Raw genomic sequence first — 25376 nt, forward strand, 5'->3', positions numbered from 1 at the left:
TTGATATTTTACCTTATAAAGTTATGGAAATTTTTCTTACATAAACCCATCGATTCGCTTCAGAAGCTTTTTTCAGATTGCTTTTATAATGGATGGATGCAGTTTTTAAGGCTTTTTTTATATAACTCCTACTGTATTCATCTGAAAGAAGAAAGTCATACGCCTAGGATGGCTTGAGGGTGAGTATATCGGGGTCATTTTCAGTTTTGGGTGAACTGTCCTTTTAAACCTTTTGCTTGGTTTCACAGTCAAGGCCTAGTCCCAGGCTAAAATGCATTTTTGCCAATTAAACAAAAGCCTAATCCTGGCTTGATCTAAGGCCTGTTTGTGAAACCAGGCCTATATCTTTTAAAATCAGACACGAGGGATACAAATTGCTTGCTAACTTGGTTTAACTAACTCTTGTTATGATCATTTACAGCCACCAAATCTGATAACCTATACAGTATGTGGAGCGATGCTAGAAAGAATGTGACTTATCCACAATACAGTTTACAAAGAACAAAACACCCGCAGCAATTACATTGGTAACACATAACTGAAAGTTCACCCACATAGAAAAGCTTAAAATGACGATTTAAGCAACTTCTGTATGAAAAAAAAACAAATATTGCATTTTTCACCAAGTAGCTAATTCACAGAGTTGTTTGAGGTGGCAGAGGTTTGCTCCATTTTTTTCTTTAGTTTGTTGTCGTCTTTTTTTTTCAGATGCTTTAACATTTAACATGTCAGGGCTGCTGATTTGACCACAGTGTTCCTGTGACCTTTTTAACAAGCGCATACTTTTTCAGTGCACAATCAAGTAAGCAAAGAAGGCACCCGAAAGCTACTTTATTGTTTGTCTTTCACCCATAATGTTTTAGTCATCAGTTTAAATGACGGTGCGTTTTTGATGAAGTGTTGTGCAGTGTGTATCTTCCTCTGACCACATTTTCTCCACTGAATGCCCCCCCCCCCCCCCACCCCTTGATTTTATTCCTTTTTATTGTTGTTTTAAAAAAACGACCAGGCTTGCTAGAACTTTAACTAAAGGTTAACTTCAGTGACTCTTTTGTTAATGAATTACACAGTTTCCGTTTCACAAGTAGCACGTAATAACTTTTGTTCAAGCTATGAATTCGAATGAGGAATGCATTTGTGCATATAAACGATACAATATTTAGCACAGTGCTTGCTTGTTAGAATTTAAATATGCTTTTATACTTTCTCAGACACACTGAGGTACATGTTTTTTCACCTTCCCTTCACTCGTAGCAGCATCAACCATTATTATAATCATAATGTTCAAATTCGAGAATATGTTACGTTGTTTACGCACTTTGCAACTTGACAACTATTGAGACTTTAAATGCATGAGACCAGAACATCAGTAACGTGATTGGGCATGCCATTGTAGGAGGTGTGTTTATGTGATGCCTGAACAAGGATACATGGTTCTAGCCTGTGGTTTAAGTGGCTTCTCTCACCCTTTGGGCTCGAACTTCACATCTGTCGTCTCTTAAGTGCTATTACCCTTCCTCTACATTCAAATACATAGGTTTGCATGTGTTTTTGGTGCTTGTGTAGGTGCCGGCGTTGCAACCTGCAGCAGACAGCACTAGATTTGGTGAGTTGCTGATTGTCTTTCATGTATGTATTTAATCTTTCTCTGCATTAATATATTTAGTAATAGCATTTTGTGATACATTGATTGAAATGCTTTAAGAGGATGTGGTACATGCCTGCCACGTGGAAGATGCATGTTCATTTCGTGGTATTCTTTTAAGAAAGCAAATATTAAAATATCATATTCACCCACACTGACCACAATTTGATGTTAAATGTCATGATAATACGGGGGAATGAACTCGCAGTGCGTGTCACCTGCTGTCTGGCATTGATCTATTTACGTACATGTGTCTTTTACACAGGCCTGTTTGAGTAGGAATATGTTTTATCAGATTTAAACAGTACTTGATTTTCCACGTTGGCACAAAAAAAATTATATATGCAGCTATTTCTCCACTTTATTCATGAATATTCACAAAATGATGTTCAATTAGGCTAATGATAATAGCTGTAATCAATGAATATCTTTGTCTTTTGTTTGGGTAAAATGACCTTGTTCATTGACCTTGTTGTTGTGCAGAAATCTTATGAAATCCCTTTCTGTGTTATAGAGTGACCTACATTTATTTATCAACATATAATGTACAGTTGCGCACACAAGTTTACAAACCCCACTTTTTTCATGCATTTTACTCTCTTATTAATAAAAGTTTAATTCAGAATGCTGAAGGAAAAAAAAAACGATAATTTTTTGTGTGAAAAATTATATATAATAGGGGTGGGCGATATGGCCAAAATCTTATATCACAATATGAGTCATTTTATTTTACGATAGCGATATATATCACGATATTGTTATTAATGAGGTTTTTATGATATCAATATTTTTGATACCATTGAAATATGATAATTCTTATCTCCATTTTTTATATCATTAAAAAAAACGAATGACTAAAAAAAACCTCAGCTAACTGAGCAAAGACCTTCACCTGAAAAACTGTAAGAAATAGAAAAACGACGTCAAATGTATAATCAAATATAAAACTGAATCAAATTTAAAAATAAATTAAATATAATTATATTCGTTAAAGTTACAAAAGTGATTAAGTCAAGAGCAGTTAGAGATTTTCTCTCTTTTTTGTTGTTTGATTAGCATTAATAATGACAGCAGTTCATTTGGATGCTGTCACTTTAAGAGCGACTGCACGGATCCAGTTTACTTGTGGATTGCTCTTTCTCAACTGCTTACGTTGACTTAAAGGTAGGGTAGGTAAGAATTGGTTAAAAAACTTTTTTTTCAAATTCGTTTAAACGTTCTTTATCAATACATAATTCAAATGTAAGTACTCTAAAAAAGAATGTATAAAAATTTAGTGTCTGTAGACCTCTCACGACCTCTCATTTTCATTCACTCCACCTTTTCCCTTCTGGGCTCTTTCCAAAGCCACGCCCCCAAAATACACTGAAACGCAAGTGTCAAAGCGCGAAGCGGAAGTAACTTTGTGGGCGGGTCTCGGCGCTGTTGCTATTTTCCCGGCGGGATAAATGGCTCTTGCGCCCGGCGCAAATCTAAAATGGGTTGGTCTGAAGTAGCTTCATTATTCATAGGTGTGGTTTGGGCGTAACGTGAATAAACCAATCAGAGCGGCATTCAACATTCCCTTTAAAAGCAGGTGCGCAAGTTCCATTATGGATTGCTATTATTATGGCGTATTTACTTACCAGGCGCACGTTCTTGTAAGAGCAGCCCTTATGAAACAAAAATATATTGCAGTATATTAGAAACTTTCATGCAATACATTAGGCAATATATTCACATATATGGGAATTAATTTTTATATTTTTCAATATATTGCAATATATTGAAAGTGGCAATCATTTGTATATTTTGCAATATATTACATGAATATAGAATTTTATAATACCATCAATATATTATTCCATATATGTACAATATATTAAAATATATTTCAAGTAATATATTGGTAAATATATTTTCCTTTCGTAAGGGAGTGAAAGACAGAGAAGTTGTGATGTATGGGGATGGGAGAAACCCACCCAAAATAGCGTCGGTTAAACAGGCGTCGGTTAAACAGTTTTTCAGTCTATTTTTTTTCCTGGTTCTTGACGGACAAACCAATTTGTCAGATGTCCTTATATACATATATGTCTTGCCACTATTGGGCAAACAGGTCTGATCCTTAATTACTACAATAAGCCTGAATAATTTGTAAGGTAGATGTATGCCTATTTTTTCACATCTTCGTGGCACACCACAATGTGTTAATATTTTTTTTAGTGTAACAATTTATGGTTTGCAAAAATAACTGTTGCCCCTTATGAAAGGAAAATATATTTACCAATATATTACTTCAAAATATATTATAATATATTGTAAATACATGGAATAATATATTGATGGTATTATACATATTATATATTCCTGTAATATATTGCAAAATATACAAATGATTGCCGCTTTCATATATTGCAATATATTGGTGAATATAAATATTAAATCCCATATATGTGAATATATTGCCTAATGTATTATATGATATTTTCCAATAAACTGCAATATATTTTTGTTTCGTTATGGGGCATCTGTGTAGATTTCATGAGCAAAGTGTATGCGCGTTGTGCACGCTATACATTATGGTCAAGCATGCGCCCTTAAAATAGCATAATGAACAACGCACAACGCACCACTGACTTTAGACCAGGTTTTTTCTGGTCAGTGGCGCAACTGTTTAATGGAACAGCAAAATAGCACCAGGGATTGTTTGCGCCGGAACACGCCTCCTTTTTTGCGCTGAACCGCCCAGGGAGCGCAAGTTCATTCACTAGTTTAGCGACGTGCTTCTGTGGAGGGAAAAGCGCGCTTTGCGCGGGTGCAAAATAGGAATGACACATGCGTCGGTGTACAAAGTCAATTGCACTGGGTGCAAGATAGGGCCAGTTTTGCATGTAAGAGTTTCCACGATGAAAGCATTGTTGATTAATAGTAGCTAAAGCTAACTTAGTTCTACAAAAAGTTCCTGGATGTTGTGTACTAGCTTTTACACATGCATTTTGTTATCTAAAGTTAAATTTTGCGCAATTCAACACTACAGCGATCAACCTTTTTTTGCATTGTTTGCCTTTGCTGACTGCAAAAGCCAGCACAGTGCATTTTGAATGCTTTTGCTCTTCCTAGGGGTGCGCGCATGTGTGGACAGAAACTGTAGCAAAAGCAGTGGTTGCCATGGTAGCAAGAGAGCGTGACAGTCGCCCAAGCCAATCATTTGTTTTGTCCCAAACGAAAATAATGAGCGGTGTTTATTGCAGATTAAACAGTCTAGAGTTACTTGATTTTTATACTCTCTTTTTCAGAGTACTTACATTTGAATTATGTATTGACATATAAAGAAAGTTTAAACAAATTTTGCCAAAGTGTTTTAGATCATTCCTACCTACCCCACCTTTAAGACTTAAATGACTTGCAAATACATAGTAACTTTGACTTATGCGGCAAAAAGCAGTCATTTCAGTTCTCACATGCTTTATGGGCACGGCTCTCAGACAGCCCTGAGAAACTCTCAGAGAGCTCGTGTGCATATTAAAAGGAGTCCTCTTTCACTGCTTATTGTGCTTCTACTGTTTAAAATCACCTGTTTTTAAACCTCAGTGTTTAAAAACTCATTTAAAGACGTTAGTCCAAAATCTCTACCGGTTAATTGTTTCTACCGGTACGTCACCCACCCCTAATTTATTGATTTCAGCTCTCTGATTGCTTGTGGTGGCAACGCACAGTATTAAGAACCGAAGTAAACTAAATTACCTTTTTATATTCTCTTGCTGAATATATGTGGATGTCCGTTATGTCAAAATGCTTTTGTGGGGCTGTACATTTATTTTTATGATCCCGCTTATTTAAAGGCGCAATATGTCATATGGCTTATTCAAAAGTCGTTGCTTGATGACGCCAAGATTTCGTGGAGCTTTTATTAGGCTGCAGATGACCACTTCTACTTCTTTCTGCTGTTTGATCATCTTAGATACATTTGAGTGTGTTGAAAGTTTTGTTATAATGCTTCTCTGTACGTTCGCTTGGCAGCTACTATGAGGCACTTGTTCACACTGCAGTGAGCTAGATCGATATTAGGCATGGTAAAACGTGGTACTCGTAGTAAATCCAGAACAAGATTTAAACAATAAGACTGTGTTGAGCTACTTAACAATGATTAGTTTTCTGTCGATGAATGTATCTATGTGTCTATGAATGTATGTCTAATAAAACACATAATATGTGACCCTGGACCACAAAAGCATTTTTTAAAGATTTTTTTAAATATTTTTACATCATCTGAAAGCTGAATAAATAAGCTATAATAAGCTTTGTTAGTATAGGACAAAATTTGGCTATTTGAAAATCCGGAATCTGAGGGTCCAAAAAAAAAGAAAAATCGAAATATTGAGAAAAACGCCTTTAGAATTGTCCAAATTAAGTCCTTAGCAATGCATATTACTATTAATAATATAAAATATAATTTTAAAATATATTTACGGTAGGAACATTTACAAAATATCGTAATGGAACATGATCTTTACTTAATATCCTAATGATTTTGGCATAAAAGAAAAATCTACAATTTTGACCCATACAATGTTTTGTTGGCTATTTCCACAAATATACCCATGTGATTTATGACTGGTTTTGTGGTCCAGGGTCACATATATGTTTTAGTAGTTTTTGGTTATTTTAATCTGAAAATCTTACCTATTGTGCTTTTAAAAAATGCATCTTGCAGTTTGAGATCAAACAGTAGCCTTCGGTGAACCCCATGTTGAAGATTTCTACTGCGTTGTTGATTTTCGTTTGTCAAATCACATTAATTTACTTAATTAAGGGAATGCTGATGAGATAAGGGTAAATATGAAGAGTGGGTCAGATTGCTCCACAACTGAGCATTTTTGGCTCCCAGAGGAGAACCGGAAGGCGAATGAGTGAGCTATCTCGTTTTCTCCTTTTCCCGCTTTTATGTACTCTTTTGTGGTTTTGCTTTTAACAAAGATATTGATCCAGACTGTGACGTGCACTCTCACTAATTGCAAATGGTCCCGATGACCCCATTCTTGAAGCTAAAATTACCCCATCAAGGCGCGCAATGCATGTGACAAATGGAAAAACAACCAAATCTCTGCACCTTTTATAAGTCACACAAGAGCTGTTGATTTAGAAAAAAACATGCATTTGTGAGTTATGAAGCAAGTGTGAGGCTTTGTCAACACCACAGAACTGAGGTTTCCACCAAAATAGTCTGTACACATAGGCATCGGTAACGGAATATAGAGTATTTTAGTGCTTCCTGTTTATTTGGCCTTGTGGAGTCTATGCGTTTACTTTTTGGGCAGTTGCGAAAAAAGTGACGTCAGTGCAAAAGGAAGAGACTATTTGTCAAACAGGCACCACGTCTTGCGCAAGTCCTGTAAATGTGACAGCTCAGATGTTTTCTTGACTTCGACAGCAAGAGAAGACCAGAGCAAATCTCACCAATTGTTCAATTGATCCATTCTGCAGAAATATGAAGAACTCAGTTAGGATGGAGAAGCAAGTAATGCTGTTGTGAGGTATTTAACATTATTCTATATTACCGGTGTAAAAGATGCCTGATGTCTCATATGTGTCACTGTGTAACAAGCTACTTAGATATTATATACGTGTAGCCAGGTCTTGTTATTTTGCTATAATTGTTCATTTGCAGATGTCTATAAATCTTAGAGAAAGCTATGCATTAGTATTCTAGTTCATCTCAATGTTAATTGCTTAACTGGCAAAATCCCAAGACTTTGACTGGTGACTGATCTGTGACACTGTAAAAGTAGTCCATTTTGTGTTTTTAATAAAGTTGTTCACTGAAGGAATAATATATAAAAAGAAATATACCCGTATATATATTCTTCTGTGGAACACAAAAAAAAGAGATATTTTGAAAAATGTTGGGGTTAAAACAACATTGGATCCCATGCACTGACTTTCATTGAAGCATTTAGCATAGGTTCTAATTTGGGTAATTAAAACATCTGTTATAATGTAACAAATTATTATCGATAACTAGACATGAAGAAAGAAGATTTGGTTACACTTTATTTTAAGGGTGTCATTGTTGCAGCGTAATTATATATTTAAGTACTGAGTAATATTAACAACATGATGTACTTATGATAGGGTTAGGGTTTGGTTTAGTGTTAGTTGCATGTAATTATGCATCATTTACTGTTATTACTACGGTAAGTACTTGTGACATATGTAACAAGGACACTAAAATAAAGTGTTACCACAGTTTTCCTTCCAGGTGTTGTAGTTACAAAATTCACCAGCAGAGACTAACCGTCCTATGCTAACCAGCGAAACCTTGATCCCATGCAAGCAGCAACCTCCCCCAGTTTCTGTTGAAGCCAATACGGAAATGACTTAAACTGCAATTCATCGACTAGCCAGTAGGGACAGGCTCCCTAAGGAAGGAGAATCTTATTGAGCCCCATGTTAAAAATCCCAATTTACAGCAGAAAAAAACATATTTACAGCCTGGTACAAATTGTGGTTGTCTAAATGGCTAATTTTGTCCTTCATGACAACTGTGAGGGGGGTAAATTTTTTTTGTGTATATTATATAAAGCCTTAAAGTTCTGCATAATTAAGGGCGTGGTTTCTTTGAGTGACAGGTGGATAGCCATTTATCCTGTGTCTGTTAGTCATTGCATCACCTAAGCTCCGCCCACGTCCCGCCTCTTTTCCCATTTTCTGTTACACGCAATGACGCGCTAGCAAGATGGTAACGCCCAGCTCGCCGCTACTTAATGCTTCAGAACTGCTCTTCGGAATCCTATGGGTTACGTCACGGACACTACGTCCATATTTTTTTTACAGTCTATGATCCCATGGCATTAACGGTGAACTCGGTAATTTATGCACTACTAGCGTCACCAAACAACTGGAAAAACAACTTATTTCTCGGCCAAACTTGTCATGTTGGGCTAGTTGTCGGGATGCTCAAAAATAGTTTTAATAGCGCCACAGTATTTCCAGAGCAATCAACCTTAGCTGAGATAGAAGAAAGTATTGTAGCATTCAAAACCGCACACATCACCTTTAGCTAATGCTGCAGACCTGATTGTCTTTGTACGTGTCAATGTTTAGATAATAAGTGGGAGAAGGTGCTCAGGCAGATGTGCATTAGCTAATGTGGTCTGAACGCAGCTGGGTTGGGCTGGCTAATAGACAGACCATAACACTATGACATCATCAAGAGAGTGGGGGCGAGCTGGGCTGAGAGAGAGAGAGAGAGAGAGAGAGAGAGAGGGAATGAAGAAGAGAGGGAGGGATCAAGCAAGCCTCAGTAAGGGACAGAGCAACTGTCAGAAAGCAGAGAGAGAGAGAGAGAGGACGCAGGGCTAGACTCAGTCCGCTCAGAACCTTGCGGATTTCTCCTTTGCTTCCACTGCATCTTTCCTTTTCCCTTTCCCTTGCCATCCCCCCTTCCCCTCCCTCTTCCCCCCACTGTCCTCTCCGCTCTGGACCGCTCCTCCGGGCATGCTACTTAAGCCCAAGTATGGCCGCTTCCGCAACGACTCTGTGACCTCCTCCGACGACCTGATGCAGAGCCTAGCCATGAGCGGGAAGGTGGTGGCCACGCCGATGGCCTCCTCGTCCGTGCCTGGCTTGGAGCTGCCGCCCCTGGAGACCACCGCCCTCCCTCCGCCTTCGGCCCAGGTGCTGGCCGACTCACCGGGGCTGGACAGCGAGCAGGACGGGACCACCACCTTCTGCATGCTCATCCCCAAGATGCCCCAATGGAAGTTTTCAAACTCGCTGCTCAGCCGTAGCCCGTCCAATAGCAGCTCCGGCTCCAATTCCAGCAAGGAATCCGGCAGGGCGGCCCCAACCAGTAGTTCCCAAGCCGCGTCTTTCGGGGGGGCGGCTGCCCCCAGTGGTCCTGTGGCGAGTCTCGCAGCTGTGTTCAACTCCTGTGACCCTGTTTGTGTGGGTCCATGTTCCCTTCAGGCCTCCAGGAGGCAGAGGGCAAGTCCGAGAGAGTCCAGTGCAGGGGCCGCCGAGGGGAGTCCAGGGGGCTTCAGGACCGGGATGAACCGGAGGACCAGGGTGGAGGGAATATGGCTGGGAGATAACCTCACCCAGAAGGGCAGCTTCATCAACAAGCCCTCGCAGGGGTGGTTGCACCCAGACAAAAAGATCAGCAGCACGGGGGCTTCGTACATTGTCAGGGTGAGTCCCCAGCTTATCATCTTCATCTCAATATGCTTTCCGTCTAATGTTATTTTGCAGGTTGCAGCGGTGTCAATATGCTGCCAAGTGCTGTTATCAGTAGTCGTTCATTTGCATTCATTGCACCATCTTATGCAGCTCTGGAGACGCGGAGAGAGATTAGCCTCTCTTCGACTCCAGCTTACAAACAACTGCAACATCTTGTCCCTTTCAAAAGCTGAGTTCAGGCAAAACTGCTTATGATATGAAAACAATGGTGTTCTATTCACTGCAGTGTATTGGTTATGTCAGAGTGCAGTTGCCTGAGGAGAAGAGGAGAAAGGAGGAATATATAATTTAATCTAGATATACTGCTTTGTGTGGTACAGCGACTGCGTCAGAGTAGGGAGCAGGCGTGGATAAACAAACTGCAGATGTAAACAACTAAACTAGAACTGAATGGGGGGGTTATGACCCAAGATATGCACAAAATGTATATTTGATCTCAGGATGAGCAAAATTTCCCTTTCGGGATCAATACGGGTTCCTATAGCAAACGTTTCCTCAGGAATCATAAGGAAATTGCTATTAAAATTAGCATAGCATGCTAATATAAAGGCAGATTGTTCAATCTGACTTTTTTTTTTAAAGCTCCTTTCAATATATAAACATTGAAAACGTACTAGCAATGTTTGAAGTTGGACAAAACATAGTGTAGGCTAACCGATAGCAGTTTGGTAGATGTTGTGGATATGTGAGCCAATATCTTCAGCTCTGGGCTGCATCTTGGTCCATCAGGGTTATAAATGTTGGCAGACTATTTGACGTCAATGATCCTCTCTCAACCCTGTTCTCACCCCTCCGCCCCCCGCTCCGCTCTCTCCAACAAGGCAGACTGGGCCTGCGCACGCTCCTTAATTGCATTACACAGGCACCATTCATTCGTTTATTCAATTACGTTTAATCACAGTCATTTGTATCACATGTGTAGCAGAGGAAACAGACATGGAAGGGAGGCTGTTATCCAAATAACACTGGCATGTTGGTACACCACAAATAAAGGGATTTTAGTTTGGCCAAAACTAGCGGTTAGCTACGTAAAGGCATTTCATTTTTTTATTTCATTTTTTTTAAATTATAATCTGCATTTCAGTTGGTGAATAGAAAGTTGTTTCAAATTTAGACTAATTTGTGTTATTCTATGATGACAAACTTTCTAAGAAATTGTATAGCAGCCCACAGCATTTGTAGGTTTCACCTTTCACCTGTAGATGTATAAACCTCACTGGTAATTTCCTCTAGTGAAAACCTTTCTGGGCCTAACCTCTTTAAAAATAGTTTGTGTGTGTGTGTGTGTGTGTGTGTGTGTGTGTGTATATATGGAAGGTGCATATATTTTTATACACATATATACACGCACTACTGACACACCAGTTGCAATACATGTGACATCACTGAATTATGTTTTTCACTTGTTCTGTCGCTATGTCACAATATATCGTTAATTTATCACACGGCATGTTGGCCGACAATGAGGTCTTTGAGAAAGAGAGGAAGCCAGAGAGATGCAATAAAAAAAAAGGAAGAAGATTCAACACTGATTAAACACTTCCCGCTGCTGACTAATGTAGTTAAGATGTCTGCAACGGCTTGCTAGGATAGAAATGGGCAGGTGTCAAGATATACTCTTTAAAAAAAAAGAGAAAAGCTTAAGCATACCTTAAAGGGACAGTACACGCAAAAAGGAAAAAATCTTATTTTCTCAGCCTCCAAACCTGACTATCTTTTTCCCCTGTGGTATACAAACGAAGACATTTTGATTTTATCTGTGTTGTTGTTTTATTTGTTCAATATATTAAAAGTCATTGGTGTCCAATGTTGTTTTGGAACCCATTGACTTTCATTGTATAGGCAAATAGTACTTCAAAATATAATTTTTGGTGTGTGTGTTTCAAAGAAGAAAGACAGTCATACAGGTTTGGTACAGCATGAGTACATTAGAGAATTTTATTTTTTGGGTGCACTGTCCCTTTAAGAGAAAAGAAGTGATTGCAGAAAACGTCGATGCAATGTTAGAGGGACTGATTTATATTCACAGAGAATAGTTTTAAGGTCATAATCAGTTTTTTGGGACTTCCCCAAAGCACTGTTCTATTTGTTGAAGAAGAAAACACAGAGGATGTTTGCTTCAAGAACGAAAACACCAAGAACTATATAGTTCACCACAATAATTATTATTTTTTCATTCATAAACTGGACATCAATGAGCTCCGATGTTGTTTTGTTCCCAGCGTTTTTCGAAATATCTTCTTTTGTCTTCGGCAGAAGAAAGAAAGTCATGCAGAGTTTTCCTGATTGGGTGAATAACTAGGGAAACCACTTTGACTCAACCGTAGGCCACATGATCTGTGCTTTGGGTCGAGGTAGGCGTAGGCTTCTGAAATCCTTTACCCACCCTAAGGCAACAAAAGTGATCTGCGATTACTTTCTACAATCATCCGTAACCACAAACTCCTTGATTCCGACATATGTCGCACTGTTAGTGTGGGGGTGGGCATCTTGCACTATGTTCCTGTGACCCTTTTGAACGCATTAGTGACTAACTGCCGAATAGATATTTCCCTACACCTTCATCAGAGCACTTTCCACGTCCCAGAAGGGCCAGACTGCAGTAATACCTCTTTATCCAGTCCACCCCCACCAGTGATGTGGTTATTGCCGTCAGTCTCCTCACACTTCATGGTAATTACCTTCCCCGGCACAGCTATTATGTCGTCTTCATAACCGTCGAGAACAAGCTGTCTTGCTGAAATTATACGTTTAGTATTTATCTGTGATTATGCGCTGTTATGCTAAAGGCGCGTATAACTCTCTATGCACCCTACTGCCATCATTGTGTATTTAAACCATCCTTGTGTGTGTACGTGTGTGTGAGAAAGAGAGAGAGACATTTGTTGCTTTTGTTTTCAGCATCGACATCATGCACTCTGGCTCTTGCCAGCAAGTATTAGATACATATTTCCATGAAGCAATAATGACCTCTGGGAAATTAAAAGTAATTAAGTATAATGAAAGTAATGTGTGTCATTTTGTTCACTCTTTTTTTTTTTTTTGCAGTACATGGGCTGCATCGAGGTTCTGAAATCAATGAGATCCTTGGACTTCAGCACTAGGACACAAGTCACAAGGTAAAGTGTTTTTTTATATATATTACCTGAACCTAGATAATTTTTAAGCACAACATTTTGTACACAAATATTTCACCCTCCATGATTTTATTGTTTTGTTTGGCTTATTGTTTTGTTTTATGTATATTATTTACTTTGTTTTGTGTATTTTTTTTATATTTCTCCTTTGTTTTAATCACAAATGAGTCACTGTATAAGTTTTGATTTGGTTTGTTTTTCCTGAGCCAAAGCAATTTCCTTGATTGATTTAACTCATTATTTTTATTTGATTTTTTACCATTTATTATTGTTATTTTACTTAATTTTTATATTTGAGATTATGCCCTCCTTTAGTTTAGTTGAGTCTTAGTTTAGTTGAGTTTAGTGTGATTTTATTGTATTGTTTTAACTTTGCTCTGTTAATTATCTGTTTAACACACACACACACACACACACACACACACACACACACACACACACACACACACACACACACACACACATATATACAAACTTTTATGTTAGATAAATTGATTTGACAGAACTGATATATAGACAGACAGACTCACAAAAAAAACATGGAGGGTGAGGCTGTTATTTAAAACATGAGAAATTACCAAATAAAAAGATGCATATATTAGATGCGATGAGTGTGTGTATGTGTATATATATACATATATATATATATATATATATATATATATATATATATATATATATATATATATATATATATATATATATATATATATATATATATATATTAGTGCTGTCAAATTGATTAATTGCAATTAATCGCATCTTACATAAAAGTTTGTAAATCTAATAATATTGCGATTAATTGCATCTAACACGTGAGCATGAGGACTGAACCACGGAGCAATGAAAGAAGGGGGCCTGGTCTGATAAATCACGTTTTCTTTTACATCACGTGGATGGCCAGTTGTGCGTGTGTCGCTTACCTGGGGAACGCTTGGCACCAGGATGAACTATGGGAAGGAGACAAGCCGGCAGAGGCAGTGTGATGCTTTAGGGAAAGATATATTTCTCCTCTCCACCAATAATCTGGTGTTTGGTGGCCGTTCAAGTGCAATATGGCTGCCGTCGTATCATCCGGGTGTATGCTGCACATTGGTGGTGTTTGAGTAGATTCCCCTCTTCTCTGAAAAGCGTGTTGACTGTCAAGAAAAGCGCTATATAAATAATATTATAATGTACTTCACATAAATGCGATATATATTATCACTTTGCGGTTCACTTTTTGTGTGTCAAATCATGTTTACACGTATGTAAGTGTGCATTCATGTGTCCGCACGCTTGCATTAGGTCTTGTGTATATTTATTTATATGTGTGCAAGCATGTGCATTCTTGTAGCGGGTGACGGGGCGGAGCTCCAGATTCCCGAGGGCATCAGTGGAGTCCCTCTCCCTGCCCTTGCTCATCGATCAGCAGTAACCCGAACCCCATGGCCCACAATGGACTAAAGTGCAGAAAGCGCAGGCGAGATGGAGACGGAGTGATACAGCCATGTATTATTAACGACTCCAACTAATGACTGTGGAGGTCTTCTGGGCCCCAAGATGATGCAGAATGCATGGGGTGGAGAAAGTGTTGATAAACAAGGATGACTGGAGAAGAGTGATCGTTTTGAGTAGAAAGTGGCAGTCTGTTATGACATTATAATGGTTATAATGGGAATGCTTGGAAAGGCCTGCATATTTAGCCAGAATCTATTTCGCAGCAGAAACGAAGGGCTTGTAAATCAGCTGATTTGCGGCGCTCCGGGGAGAGAGGGAGTGAGGGTGGGCTCTCTCATTTGTCATTGTCATGTCGTGTGGCCTAGAAGCAATTTCCATAAGAACAAAGAGGCAAAACACACACAGGCACATAATCTTGCAACACAAAACACACTAAAGCAAATTGTCACAATCACACTTTCCAATGCATATCCTATAACATTTATTTGAAAGTCCTTTGCTGGGACAGTTGGTACTTTTAAATTATTAATGAGTTATGTGATAGCATGCCAGTGTTTCGAAGTCACTTCGTCCACTGTTGACCTCACAAACCATAATGCTAAACTCTTCACAGCTATTGAAATGATTTCACATATTACACTTTTTTGTTTTATTAGTCGTATTAATGAACCCATCACTACTGCAATTTCTAAATCTGTTAAAAGTGGTAGGGTTGTTTTGTGCATTTTGGTCTTTTCTCATTTAAGATCAATTTTGGAATTTGTAGTGTTTTGTTCTAATCTGGTTTGGTTTGGTTTGTTCTGTTCTGGTTTGGTCTGGTCTGGTTTGTTCTGGTTTGGTCTGGTTTGGTTTGTTCTGTTCTGGTTTGGTCTGGTTTGGTTTGGTTTGTTCTGTTCTGGTTTGGTCTGGTTTGTTTTGTTTTGTTCTGTTCTGTTCTGTTCTGTTCTGTTCTGTTCTATTCCGGTTTTGTTTTGTTTTGTTTTGTTTTGTTTTGTTTTGTTTTGTTTTGTTTTGTTTTGTTTTGTTTTGTTTTGTTCCGGTTTGGTTTGTTTTGTTTTGTTCTGTTCTATTCCGGTTTTGTTTTTTTTGTTTTGTTTTGTTCCGGTTTGTTTTGGTTTGGTTTGGTTTGTTTTGTTCTGTTTTGTTCCGGTTCCGGTTTGGTTTGGTTTGGTTCGGTTTGGTTTGTTTTGTTCTGTTTTGTTCCGGTTTGGTTTGGTTCGGTTTGGTTTGTTTTGTTCCGGTTTGGTTTGGTTCGGTTTGTTTTGTTCTGTTTTGTTCCGGTTTGGTTTGGTTTGGTTTGGTTCGGTTTGGTTTGTTTTGTTCTGTTTTGTTTTGTTCCGGTTTGGTTTGGTTTGGTTCGGTTTGGTTTGTTTTGTTCTGTTTTGTTTTGTTCCGGTTTGGTTTGGTTTGGTTCGGTTTGGTTTGTTTTGTTCTGTTTTGTTTTGTTCCGGTATGTTCTGTTTTGGTTTGTTTTGTTTTGTTTTGTTTTGTTTTGTTTTGTTTTGTTTTGTTTTGTTTTGTTTTGTTTTGTTTTGTTTTGTTTTGTTCTGGTTTGGTTTGGTTTGGTTTGGTTTGGTTTGGTTTGGTCTGGTCTGGTTTGGTTTGGTTTGTTCTGTTCTGTTCTGTTCTGTTCTGTTGTGTTCTGTTTTATTCTCTTCTGTTCTGTTCTGTTCTGTTGTGGGGGTATTCCAGAAAGCAGGTTATGTGACATACTCGGGTATGTGTAAAAGTAAGTTTGCAGATAACCTCAACTTTAATTTTCAGGGTATGTAAGTAACCATGGTAACTCACTCTCTGAACACAACCTGCTTCAGAGCAGGTTATGTTCCACAGTTAGTTTGCTTAAGAGGTATTTAGATGTGTTTTATATAATTAACATAGTTATTAATATAACCAAATTTGTTTCAGTTATATAATATACAATATTATATAATAATTCTAAAGAATTATAATAACAATTAAATTAAATGTTAATCAAATTCAAATATATTTATTTTATTGTCATCTCACACTTGCCATCTCACAAACTTCAATTAATTAGCATCAAATCAACAATATAATCCTTATTCTCAGTGAATAAAGATTACTTATTAAACAAAGAAACAAAAAAAAAAATTGCATAACCACCAAATAGGTTTCGATCTGCACTAAGTAGGTTATGTAACTCGGCATTAAACAAAAGAAGAAGAAGAAGTAGAATGGCGTGCTTCTTCTTAGCGTCTGTTTCCATGGTGAATCATTGATTCGTCGCTCTGTTGAGAATGTCTTGTGTGATAACCGGGAACATACTCTGAGTTGTCTGAACTTACTCTGGGACTCGTTTTTGGAACCAGCATTCCTCAAGTAAACAAGGTTTGGGTTAGTCAACCGAGAGTTCAAGGTATATGTGACGGTAAATAAACCTTGCTTTCTGGAATACACCCCTGTTCTGTTTTGGTTTGTTTTGGTCTGTTTTGTTGTGTTCTGTTCTAATTTGGTTTGTTCTGTTTTTTTTTTTTTTTTGTTTTTTTTTTCAGTTTTTTTTACATTTGTTCTGTTTTGTTTTTCCTTTGTTGATTTAACTCAGGTGTTATTTTATTTTATTTTATTATTTTAATTAAATTAATGTATTATTTTATTACATTTTTGTATTTAATTGTATTATTGTATTAATTTTTTAGTATTTAATTGTATTATTTATTTAATTGTATTTATTATTTTACTTTGTGCTTTGCTCTGTTTATTTTATACGCTGAAAATACACATACACAATATTTGAATAAGCATTATACTTAGGCTCAGACTCATTCCTTATTTATTTTCACACAGCTGTTGCACTGAAACACAAGAGAAATTGTTTTTTGTGGGTTTTCCGGGTGTGTGAGATTGTGAGATCTGGTAATACCTCTCTAATAGTCTCTCTCTCTCTCTCTCTCTCTCTCTCTCTCTCTCTCTCTCTCTCTCTCTCTCTCTCTCTCTCTCTCTATGTGTGTGTGTGTAAACACAGGGAGGCCATTAATAGGTTGTGTGAATCTGTACCCGGAGGAAAAGCTGCCTGGAAGAAGAAAGTAAGAGCAAATTAAATTGTTGTCCCTTTTTTTTCTTAAGCACAAATCTAAGAAAATGTAGTGACATCCAAATGCTTGTTTTGCTGCCCATTTTAGACCACCAACAAAACCCTCCAGTCTATCATGGGGAAGAGTAACCTACGTTTCGCTGGAATGAGCATCGGCGTCAACATCTCCATTGATGGCTTGAGTCTACTCGTCCCCACAACGCGACAGGTCGGCCCTCTAGACAAGATAACCCCTCAAATCATATCAGCCTCACCCTCATCTGATTTATCACAACATTATCTTTCCTATACGGTGTTGAGGATTTGCAGTAACTCATTTTTAGTAGCATGACGATGTAATAAGGAAACATTTCAAAAGAGCCTTTTCTAACTTGAGAAGCTGTGATTTAGTTTGATTTATTTTAGTGAATCCGTTCATTTAGATGACTCATGTAAATGAACAAATTAGGCTTAAATTAGATATAATATAATACAATTAAACAACTTAAATCAGGATGTTTTCAAGTTGTCCTAGTTATAAATTTGCCACTTAAAGTCTACCTAATTAAGTTAGTTCATCAAAACTCTCCTTGTTTTGTGCCAGAAAATTAGGGCTCTGATTAAATCAGAAAGGATATCATTGGATAGGTAATAGATATTGCCCCTTTAAGCTTTGCATACTTTTCCCCGACACTGTTTGTTTATTAATTTATTTTTAGCATAATTTTGTATTAATATATACAAGTGCTGAATGTTTGAATTGATGCAGACCTCTCACTTTCTCATTTTCCTCTCTTTATGTAGGTGATTGCCCATCACCCCATGCAGTCCATATCTTTCGCCTCTGGTGGAGACTCGGTGAGACCTCTAAAATACATGTTTACAGTTTAAAGTCTCTTCTTTCATCTCATATCTCTCTCCATTATTCTGACTCTGTTTTTTTTGTGGGTTGCAGGACACACCCGATTACGTCGCCTATGTGGCCAAAGACCCTGTCAATCAAAGAGGTATTTTTATTTTTGGTTATATATTCACTTATGTTGAGCTATGGTGCTTGTTTGGGAGGTATGGGTTTGATTCCAGCTCGCGTCATATCCCCAATTCCATTTCCCGTTGATTTTCCTTGTCTCTGATTATTTGGGTCTGATTTCTCATAATGCGACCTTGTTTTCATCCCTCTAGCGTGTCACATCCTGGAGTGCAGTGATGGTCTTGCCCAGAATGTGATCAGTACCATCGGCCAGGCCTTCGAACTGCAGTTCAAACAGTATCTACACAGCCCACCCAAAGCCATTCCCACCATGGATAGGTGAGATTCACATAATTTCCCTTGAACTACTGTTTGTTTGGCTTTTGGATGCATCGAAATATAGTATAGCTCCTCCACCGTTTTACCTGCAGTCAGTGTTAATCTTCAGCTCTGAGCAGTTTTTCACAAGGTTGAAACAGGATACACACGACTTTTGTTTCATATAGCCATCCTGCTTTGATCGCAGACCGGTATTTAAAGCTAAATTTATTTAAGGGGCTCTCAGAAACCACAAGACTGCTCAGTGTCACATCAGTAATGGATCATTTCTTTCAATTTGTTGTTTTAAATCGTTGTTACATGCGCTTTCTTGTCGTTAATATGAGCTGTGAGCTCTGTACTTCCCTATATAGACAAGGTTCTGCAGGAACTTATGGCACTCATGTGAACTGCGCTACATAGAAAAAAGCTATGTGGGCTGTTAGCATGTTGCTAAGCTAACAACATGAATCTCTAACGGTGAGATCACATTTCGCTGGCAAAAAGTATATTGTCCATTGTCAATAGTGTGGTGATGTATGAAACTCTACTCACACAGAAGTCACTTCCAAACTCATGTGACCAACTACGAACCTGCAAGTGTTACTATTAAAATGACTGGATTTGGCTCGCAAAAAACTCATAACAGGAAATGTGACCATACCTTAATAAGCATAAAAACACAGACACAGACAAATATTAATTTAAATATTTGAAAAGTCATTTGTAAGTTGATACTACTAATTAGGCATTTTATTGGCACATTTTAGTACCGAAATTTAAATATATTTATGATTTATAGGGTTGCCAACAAGTGTGAGACTAAATCGACACTTCTCACGCTACACATCCATCTGGAAAGACATGAATAAAACAGCTTTTAGTCACGTAAAGCTAATAAAAGATGACATCATAGCATGTTACTTAGCTAGAAAATCAACTCTATAAAGGAACATTTTGCTAAATATATATACTATGTCATATTATATATGTATTCTTAAATCATTCAAAAATATTAATTATGTTAATTGTATGAGAATGAGTTATTTTTAGTCAGTTATTTAGTTTCCCTGTATGTTTACAGCATTAGAGAGTTGAGAGATTTGTTTCCTTGAGAATAATTAATATGTAGGTCCTACTGTACCTAGTATTTAGCCAAATGAATCGATACTGAATCAAGATCAGAACTGAATTGCAAGCTTATGAATTGACGACCCCCCCCCCCCCCCCCCACACACACACACACAAAAAGAAAAAAGAAATGTATATATAGTATATTTGGTGGATTGATTACCATCTGTATATAATCTGTATATGTATCTATATATAGTTTTAACTACAATATCAATGCTTTTTTGTTTTTTATTTGTAGTAAACCCATAGTTCATTTTTTGGAAACAGTAAATAGCTTGATTTAATGTTTAGGACTATACGAACAGAAGAGTCGGCGTGGGGGGATGACGATGAATCGTCTGAGCACGACTACTACAACAGCATCCCAGGGAAGGAGCCTCCTGTTGGGGGAGTGGTAGACTCTAGGCTCAGGCCTCCTGCGGGCCTACTGGGTCACGTCCATACACATCCACAGAGCAAAACTGCTCAGGTAAAGTAATAGACTTTATTATAAATGGATTTTTTTTTGCTGCCTTGATTTGTGTCATGAAAAGCATGAAGTTTGTGGAGAGATTACACTAAAATGGGCCTTTTACTTCCATGAGTGGTATTAGCATAAAGCTAACTGCGTCAGGCTGTTTGTCAATACAGCACATTTACTAATGAAAGCTGGAAGCCCATATGCCATTTGCAAGAAATGAGCAATTCTTCAATTATCAATGATTATTTTTAAAATTACTTGACCTTTTTTAAACCCTTTGACCTCTTAACCTGCCCTGTCAAACCATCCATCATAATTTGCTTAAAGTACCTTCTGTGCCTTTTCCCCCCAAAATATATTATTACTAAAGATATTCCAAGACATATCAACACTAAAAAAAATACTTTTTACAACGTTTTATTAGATATATAAAAAATGTCTTTCTTAAGGCTCTTGGGTCTGCGTCTTCCTTGGGTGTCCATTAAAGCTTCCATGTTGTCCAGATTCTGGTTGTTTAAATCTTTTTTATAATTCTCGAATATAAAATGTATTCTTTCAGACGGGGTCACCGGCCAAAAGAGATGCTTGCAGCCTCCCTGCCGCCCACTTGTGTTATGAAGTGCACTGGGACACAGAGAACAACAGCAGCTCAAGTAAGACGCCTAGTGGTTAACTATCAGTATTATGTTTCTTTTGTGACGTTCTGTTGATTTTTGTTGCTTTTTAACACATAAAAGGTGCCAGAAGTGATTTCTGTGCCACTAACATGATATTTCACATTTTCCCATCTAATGCCAATATCATTTAGTAACCCGTTTATTTTCTTTTGACCACTTCTGTAGGTTTGACTTCCGATGGTTACCTGCGAGCAGATGGTCATCCTCAGGGCAGCCGGGATTACGAGGAGCACTTGTATGTTAACACACAGAATCTGGATAACATGGAGGCTTCAATGGACACCCAGGGAGGACGCAGACCCGAGAGCCCGAAGAAAGACATTTTTGATATGAGTGAGTCCACTGCAAATGACTGAAACTGAGTAATGCCAAAAACGGATTTCATCTTACAAATGGTGCTGTCCTTGACCTCACAGGGCCGTTTGAGGACGCTCTGCGTCTACACGAGGCCAGTGGAGTCTGCGTACTGGAGGACAAGTGGCCGAGTCCCCCACGACGCCGGGCCCCCGTCGCACCTACAGAGGACCAGCTCCGGCGGGAGATGTGGTACCACGGCCGCATGAGCCGCAGGGACGCAGAGAATCTGCTGGGTCGTGATGGAGATTTCCTGGTACGGGACAGTGCCACTAACCCAGGCCAGTATGTGCTGACTGGGATGCAGTGTGGGCTTCCCAAACATCTGCTGCTAGTGGATCCAGAAGGAGTGGTGAGTGACTGAGTGCTTTCAAGCTCAGTTTTAGGGTGATAACATTGTATTATCAAACCAACTATGTTCACATTTACATTTTCCTTTAGGTTCGGACTAAAGACATGCTTTTTGAGAGCATCAGTCACCTGATCAACTACCACCTGACGAACAAGCTGCCGATTGTTGCGGCGGAGAGCGAGTTACACCTCCAGCAGGTGGTCTGTAGAAAGCACTGACCTCCATTTAAAGCCCATAAACATGGTGAGATATTTGCGGAATGTTTCCTACAGATGACGAAAGCTTTTTGGTTGAGCAATTCACCGATTTCATATTGTTTTTTCAGGGTGAAAGGCCGTCCCCTGTGCCGCCTATTTAGAGGCCCCTCACTATTGCCTTAAACACAGACTGTGAGCTTCCACTGGGACTTGTGGGATATCCCTGTTCCTTAGGCACTGACCACAAACAGCTTTCAGCATGCCTTCAAATCGACCCCTTCTTCAACAGAGAAGACCCCAACTGAGAGTTTGGCATTGGGAAATATAGTGCTTGTGAACATTGAATTTCTCAGCAGACTTTTCTTGGCATTGCCTGACAGAAATGTGAACTTGTGAAAAACACGTAAGACTAACCATCTTATTCCATTCCTTTAAATCCGTACGAGCATTCGTCGTCCGTTCCAAATGTATTCTGTAACTGTGGCTGTGATCTTCTCTGATGGTCACCTCTGAAACTCTGGACATCAGTGTGTTGTTCTGCTTACCAACGGTTTGCTCTCAGGATGCAGTGTTTGTTAAGGACGTTATGTAATGCTCATAAGCTTTAATGCAGTCGTATCAAATGCACATGTTTAATTTATGAACTCAGGACCAACCGTTTGGGTCACGCTCATGTGATATTGTCCTTTTTTAAGCAAAAGTGTTCCAGACATGAATTATACTTCACAATTACACATATGTGTTTAGTCACATCAACGAATGCGCACGGTTTCATGTAAAGATGCGTTCAGTAGTTTCTTTTGTTAAGAGTCAAGTAATTGGTGTACTGACATGACTATACTCATAATAGTTTTCAAAAAAAATTAATGTATGGTGTGATATGACGTGAATCGCGTCCACATTAAATAGAAATTTTGCAGGCAAAGAAGGCCCATAGTTCATTATCAGTAATGTATCGATGCATGTTTAAAGTTGAACAAATTTAAATCTAATGCGAAATCCGTGCGAAATTTTCGCCTTTAGAGTCACATTTATCTTTGTTCTGCTAATTTTCATGGCCGAATTTTTGCATTTAGGTTAGAGAAAAAAATGTAATTGTGACTTGTGACTTGATCTGTCAAATCTCTTTTTTTCCCCGAATTGCGTGATAAAAACAATTGCCAGTTATAAAGCCAGAATTACTAGATATAAACTCACAATTGCAATATAAAGTCAAAATTGGAAGTTATTAAGTCAGAATTGTAAGATATAAACTCGCAATTCTGATATAAACAATTGAGAAAAGTCAGAATTGCGAGTTTATATGACAGTTCTGATTTTATAACTCGCAATTCTGATTTTATAACTGGCAAATTTGACTTTATATCTCGCTATTGTCTTTATATTGCAATTGCGAGTTTATATCACACAATTGTGAGGAAAAAAGTCAATTACGAGTTTATAATCGCAATTCTGACTATAACTCACAATTCTGACTTTTTAACTCACAAATTTAACGTTATAACTCCCAATTCTGAGTATAACTCGCAATTCTGACTTCATATCTCACAATTCACTTTGTCACAGTTTTGACTGTATAACTTGCCATTCTGACTTTATATCTCGCAATTGCGAGTTTATATCACACAATTGTGAGAGTCAAAATTGCAAGTTTATATTGCAATTCTGACTATAATATTTGTCTTTGTAACTCACAATTGCGAGTATGTCCCAATTTAAAAAGAAACTGAAGTGTGAGACAAAAAGTCGCAATTATCAGTTAATTTGTTTTATTCCATGGCGGAAACAAGTTTCCATAGGTCATAGCTTCACCGCATTGACGAACAGAAAACTACTTTGTTTGAAAGTGATTCGTGTGAGCTGTGCTTCATTAATAGCTACACTGTCGACAATAGAAAGACTTTTTTTTAAAACAAAATTGTGTCAATATTTCGATAATGTGACCGCATCTACATGCGTCCCTCACACTAAATTCTAGATTGCATAGATTCCTATGGAGATGACGGTATCAGTGTTGTGCCAAATTTTGACCCCCTGCCAAATTATTCCCCCCTCGTTGAAGTCGTTACCTGATTGACTAATTCTAATCCTAGCCCCTCCCCCTGACCTACTCCTAAACCTACCAAAACTAGGGGGATATAATCTGGCCGGGGGTCAGAATTCAGCACAACTGCCTTTTGCCCACTGTATTTCGTCGTAAAAAGGTATGTGGCCTCTGTAGATATAGTTGCGTAGTGTTGTTCGGTGATAAGCCAAATTAAACAATGAAAAACAATTATTATCAGTAGAAACTATTTTTGGTAGGCAGTTAAGGGAACTAATTATTGTAAAACTCACTAGCATCATAGTAATTTACATAAAACTCGACGATCAAACTGACCATGTCCATAGATGGCTGTGCAATGCAACACCATTGTGGCTTTGGTGTTTAAAAAACACATAGAACAGCGATGCTAATGCTAGCTAAAGAACTACTGAATGCACCTGATTTATATTCTTTTTTTTTTTATCTGGTCACAAATGTCATCCATACTTTTTTTTTCATACATTCCTATAAATATTTTGTAATGTCAAAACACCTTATTTTAACCTAAAAGCTGCTTTCTGGAGAAATGTAGTCGACACAGTTAAAGCCTGCCTTTATAAATGTCCAAATATTATTGTTATATAAAATGAAGTGTTTGGCTCACTACAGTGTATTAAGAACCACATTTTCTTTTATATGTCTTCCCACATTATCAGAAAAGAAGATTCCAGTGCCTTAAAAACTATTTTTATTTTATTTTAAAAACATCCTTCCTCTTATGTAGGGTTTATACTTCCTTTTTTGCATCCCAGTTTCAGTTATAAATCTCAGTATGTCAGAGACAGGATTTAGAATAGCATACTAGCACACTGCTATTTCAGCCATATACAGATGCAGCAGAAATAGAATTTAGGGTTTAGCTAGTTAGCATATTTCAGTATGCACCAGCTGGTATATGCTGTTACGACATCGTTTGTGTTTAAAAAAGGCATTTTTACCCGCTGACAGCTGTTAAAAAGTAGCTGTACGTTTTTGCAAGCAACATATAGGCCTAAATCACAAATATTTCAAAACACATGGGACTCCTGCGCCAGCCTAGCAACTGACATTGAGATGAATGGGAACGCTAACGGCTAGCTTTTTCCAGGTATGCCAACACCAAAAACCACTTGCTTTACTTTCTCAGGATGTTGTTTCTCTATGCTGTGTTCCTCTAAAAGCATTCTCAATAAAATTGATCAGGAAGGGAAAACTAAAACAAAAATAGTTTGGTTTATTTTTAAAGGAACGGTACTCCCTAAAAATGAATGTCATTTAAGAGATGTGTCTAAATCTCCATACTTTTTTTTTTTTTTTTTTTGAAAAAAAGTCTTTGATCAAACAGACAGTAAAAACAGTAATAGTGTGAATTTTTC

The 25376-nt window shown here is 37.9% G+C and overlaps 1 protein-coding gene across 3 annotated transcripts; it reads left to right on the forward strand.

Moving 5' to 3' along the window:
* The first annotated feature begins 1468 nt into the window (after positions 1 to 1468).
* shc2 (SHC (Src homology 2 domain containing) transforming protein 2) lies at positions 1469 to 23604 on the forward strand. Of its 3 annotated transcripts, none has more exons than XM_067415983.1 (14): positions 1469 to 1606; positions 9593 to 9814; positions 12911 to 12981; positions 17426 to 17486; positions 17583 to 17702; positions 18278 to 18331; positions 18429 to 18480; positions 18656 to 18782; positions 20187 to 20364; positions 20915 to 21008; positions 21198 to 21365; positions 21449 to 21738; positions 21828 to 21981; positions 22064 to 23604. In XM_067415983.1, the coding sequence occupies exons 1-13, from the start codon at positions 1544 to 1546 to the stop codon at positions 21954 to 21956; spliced, it is 1629 nt and encodes a 542-aa protein (XP_067272084.1). In that variant the 5' UTR covers positions 1469 to 1543; the 3' UTR covers positions 21957 to 21981; positions 22064 to 23604. The 3 variants fall into 3 exon arrangements, with proteins under 3 accessions (XP_067272084.1, XP_067272085.1, XP_067272083.1); XM_067415984.1 differs by lacking the exon at positions 1469 to 1606 and adding an exon at positions 6959 to 7158; XM_067415982.1 differs by lacking the exon at positions 1469 to 1606 and having other exon boundaries at positions 7184 to 9814.
* The last annotated feature ends 1772 nt before the right edge of the window (positions 23605 to 25376 follow it).

The sequence above is a fragment of the Pseudorasbora parva genome, chromosome 14 (genome assembly GCF_024679245.1).
Source record: "Pseudorasbora parva isolate DD20220531a chromosome 14, ASM2467924v1, whole genome shotgun sequence".
Lineage (NCBI taxonomy): Eukaryota > Metazoa > Chordata > Actinopteri > Cypriniformes > Gobionidae > Pseudorasbora > Pseudorasbora parva.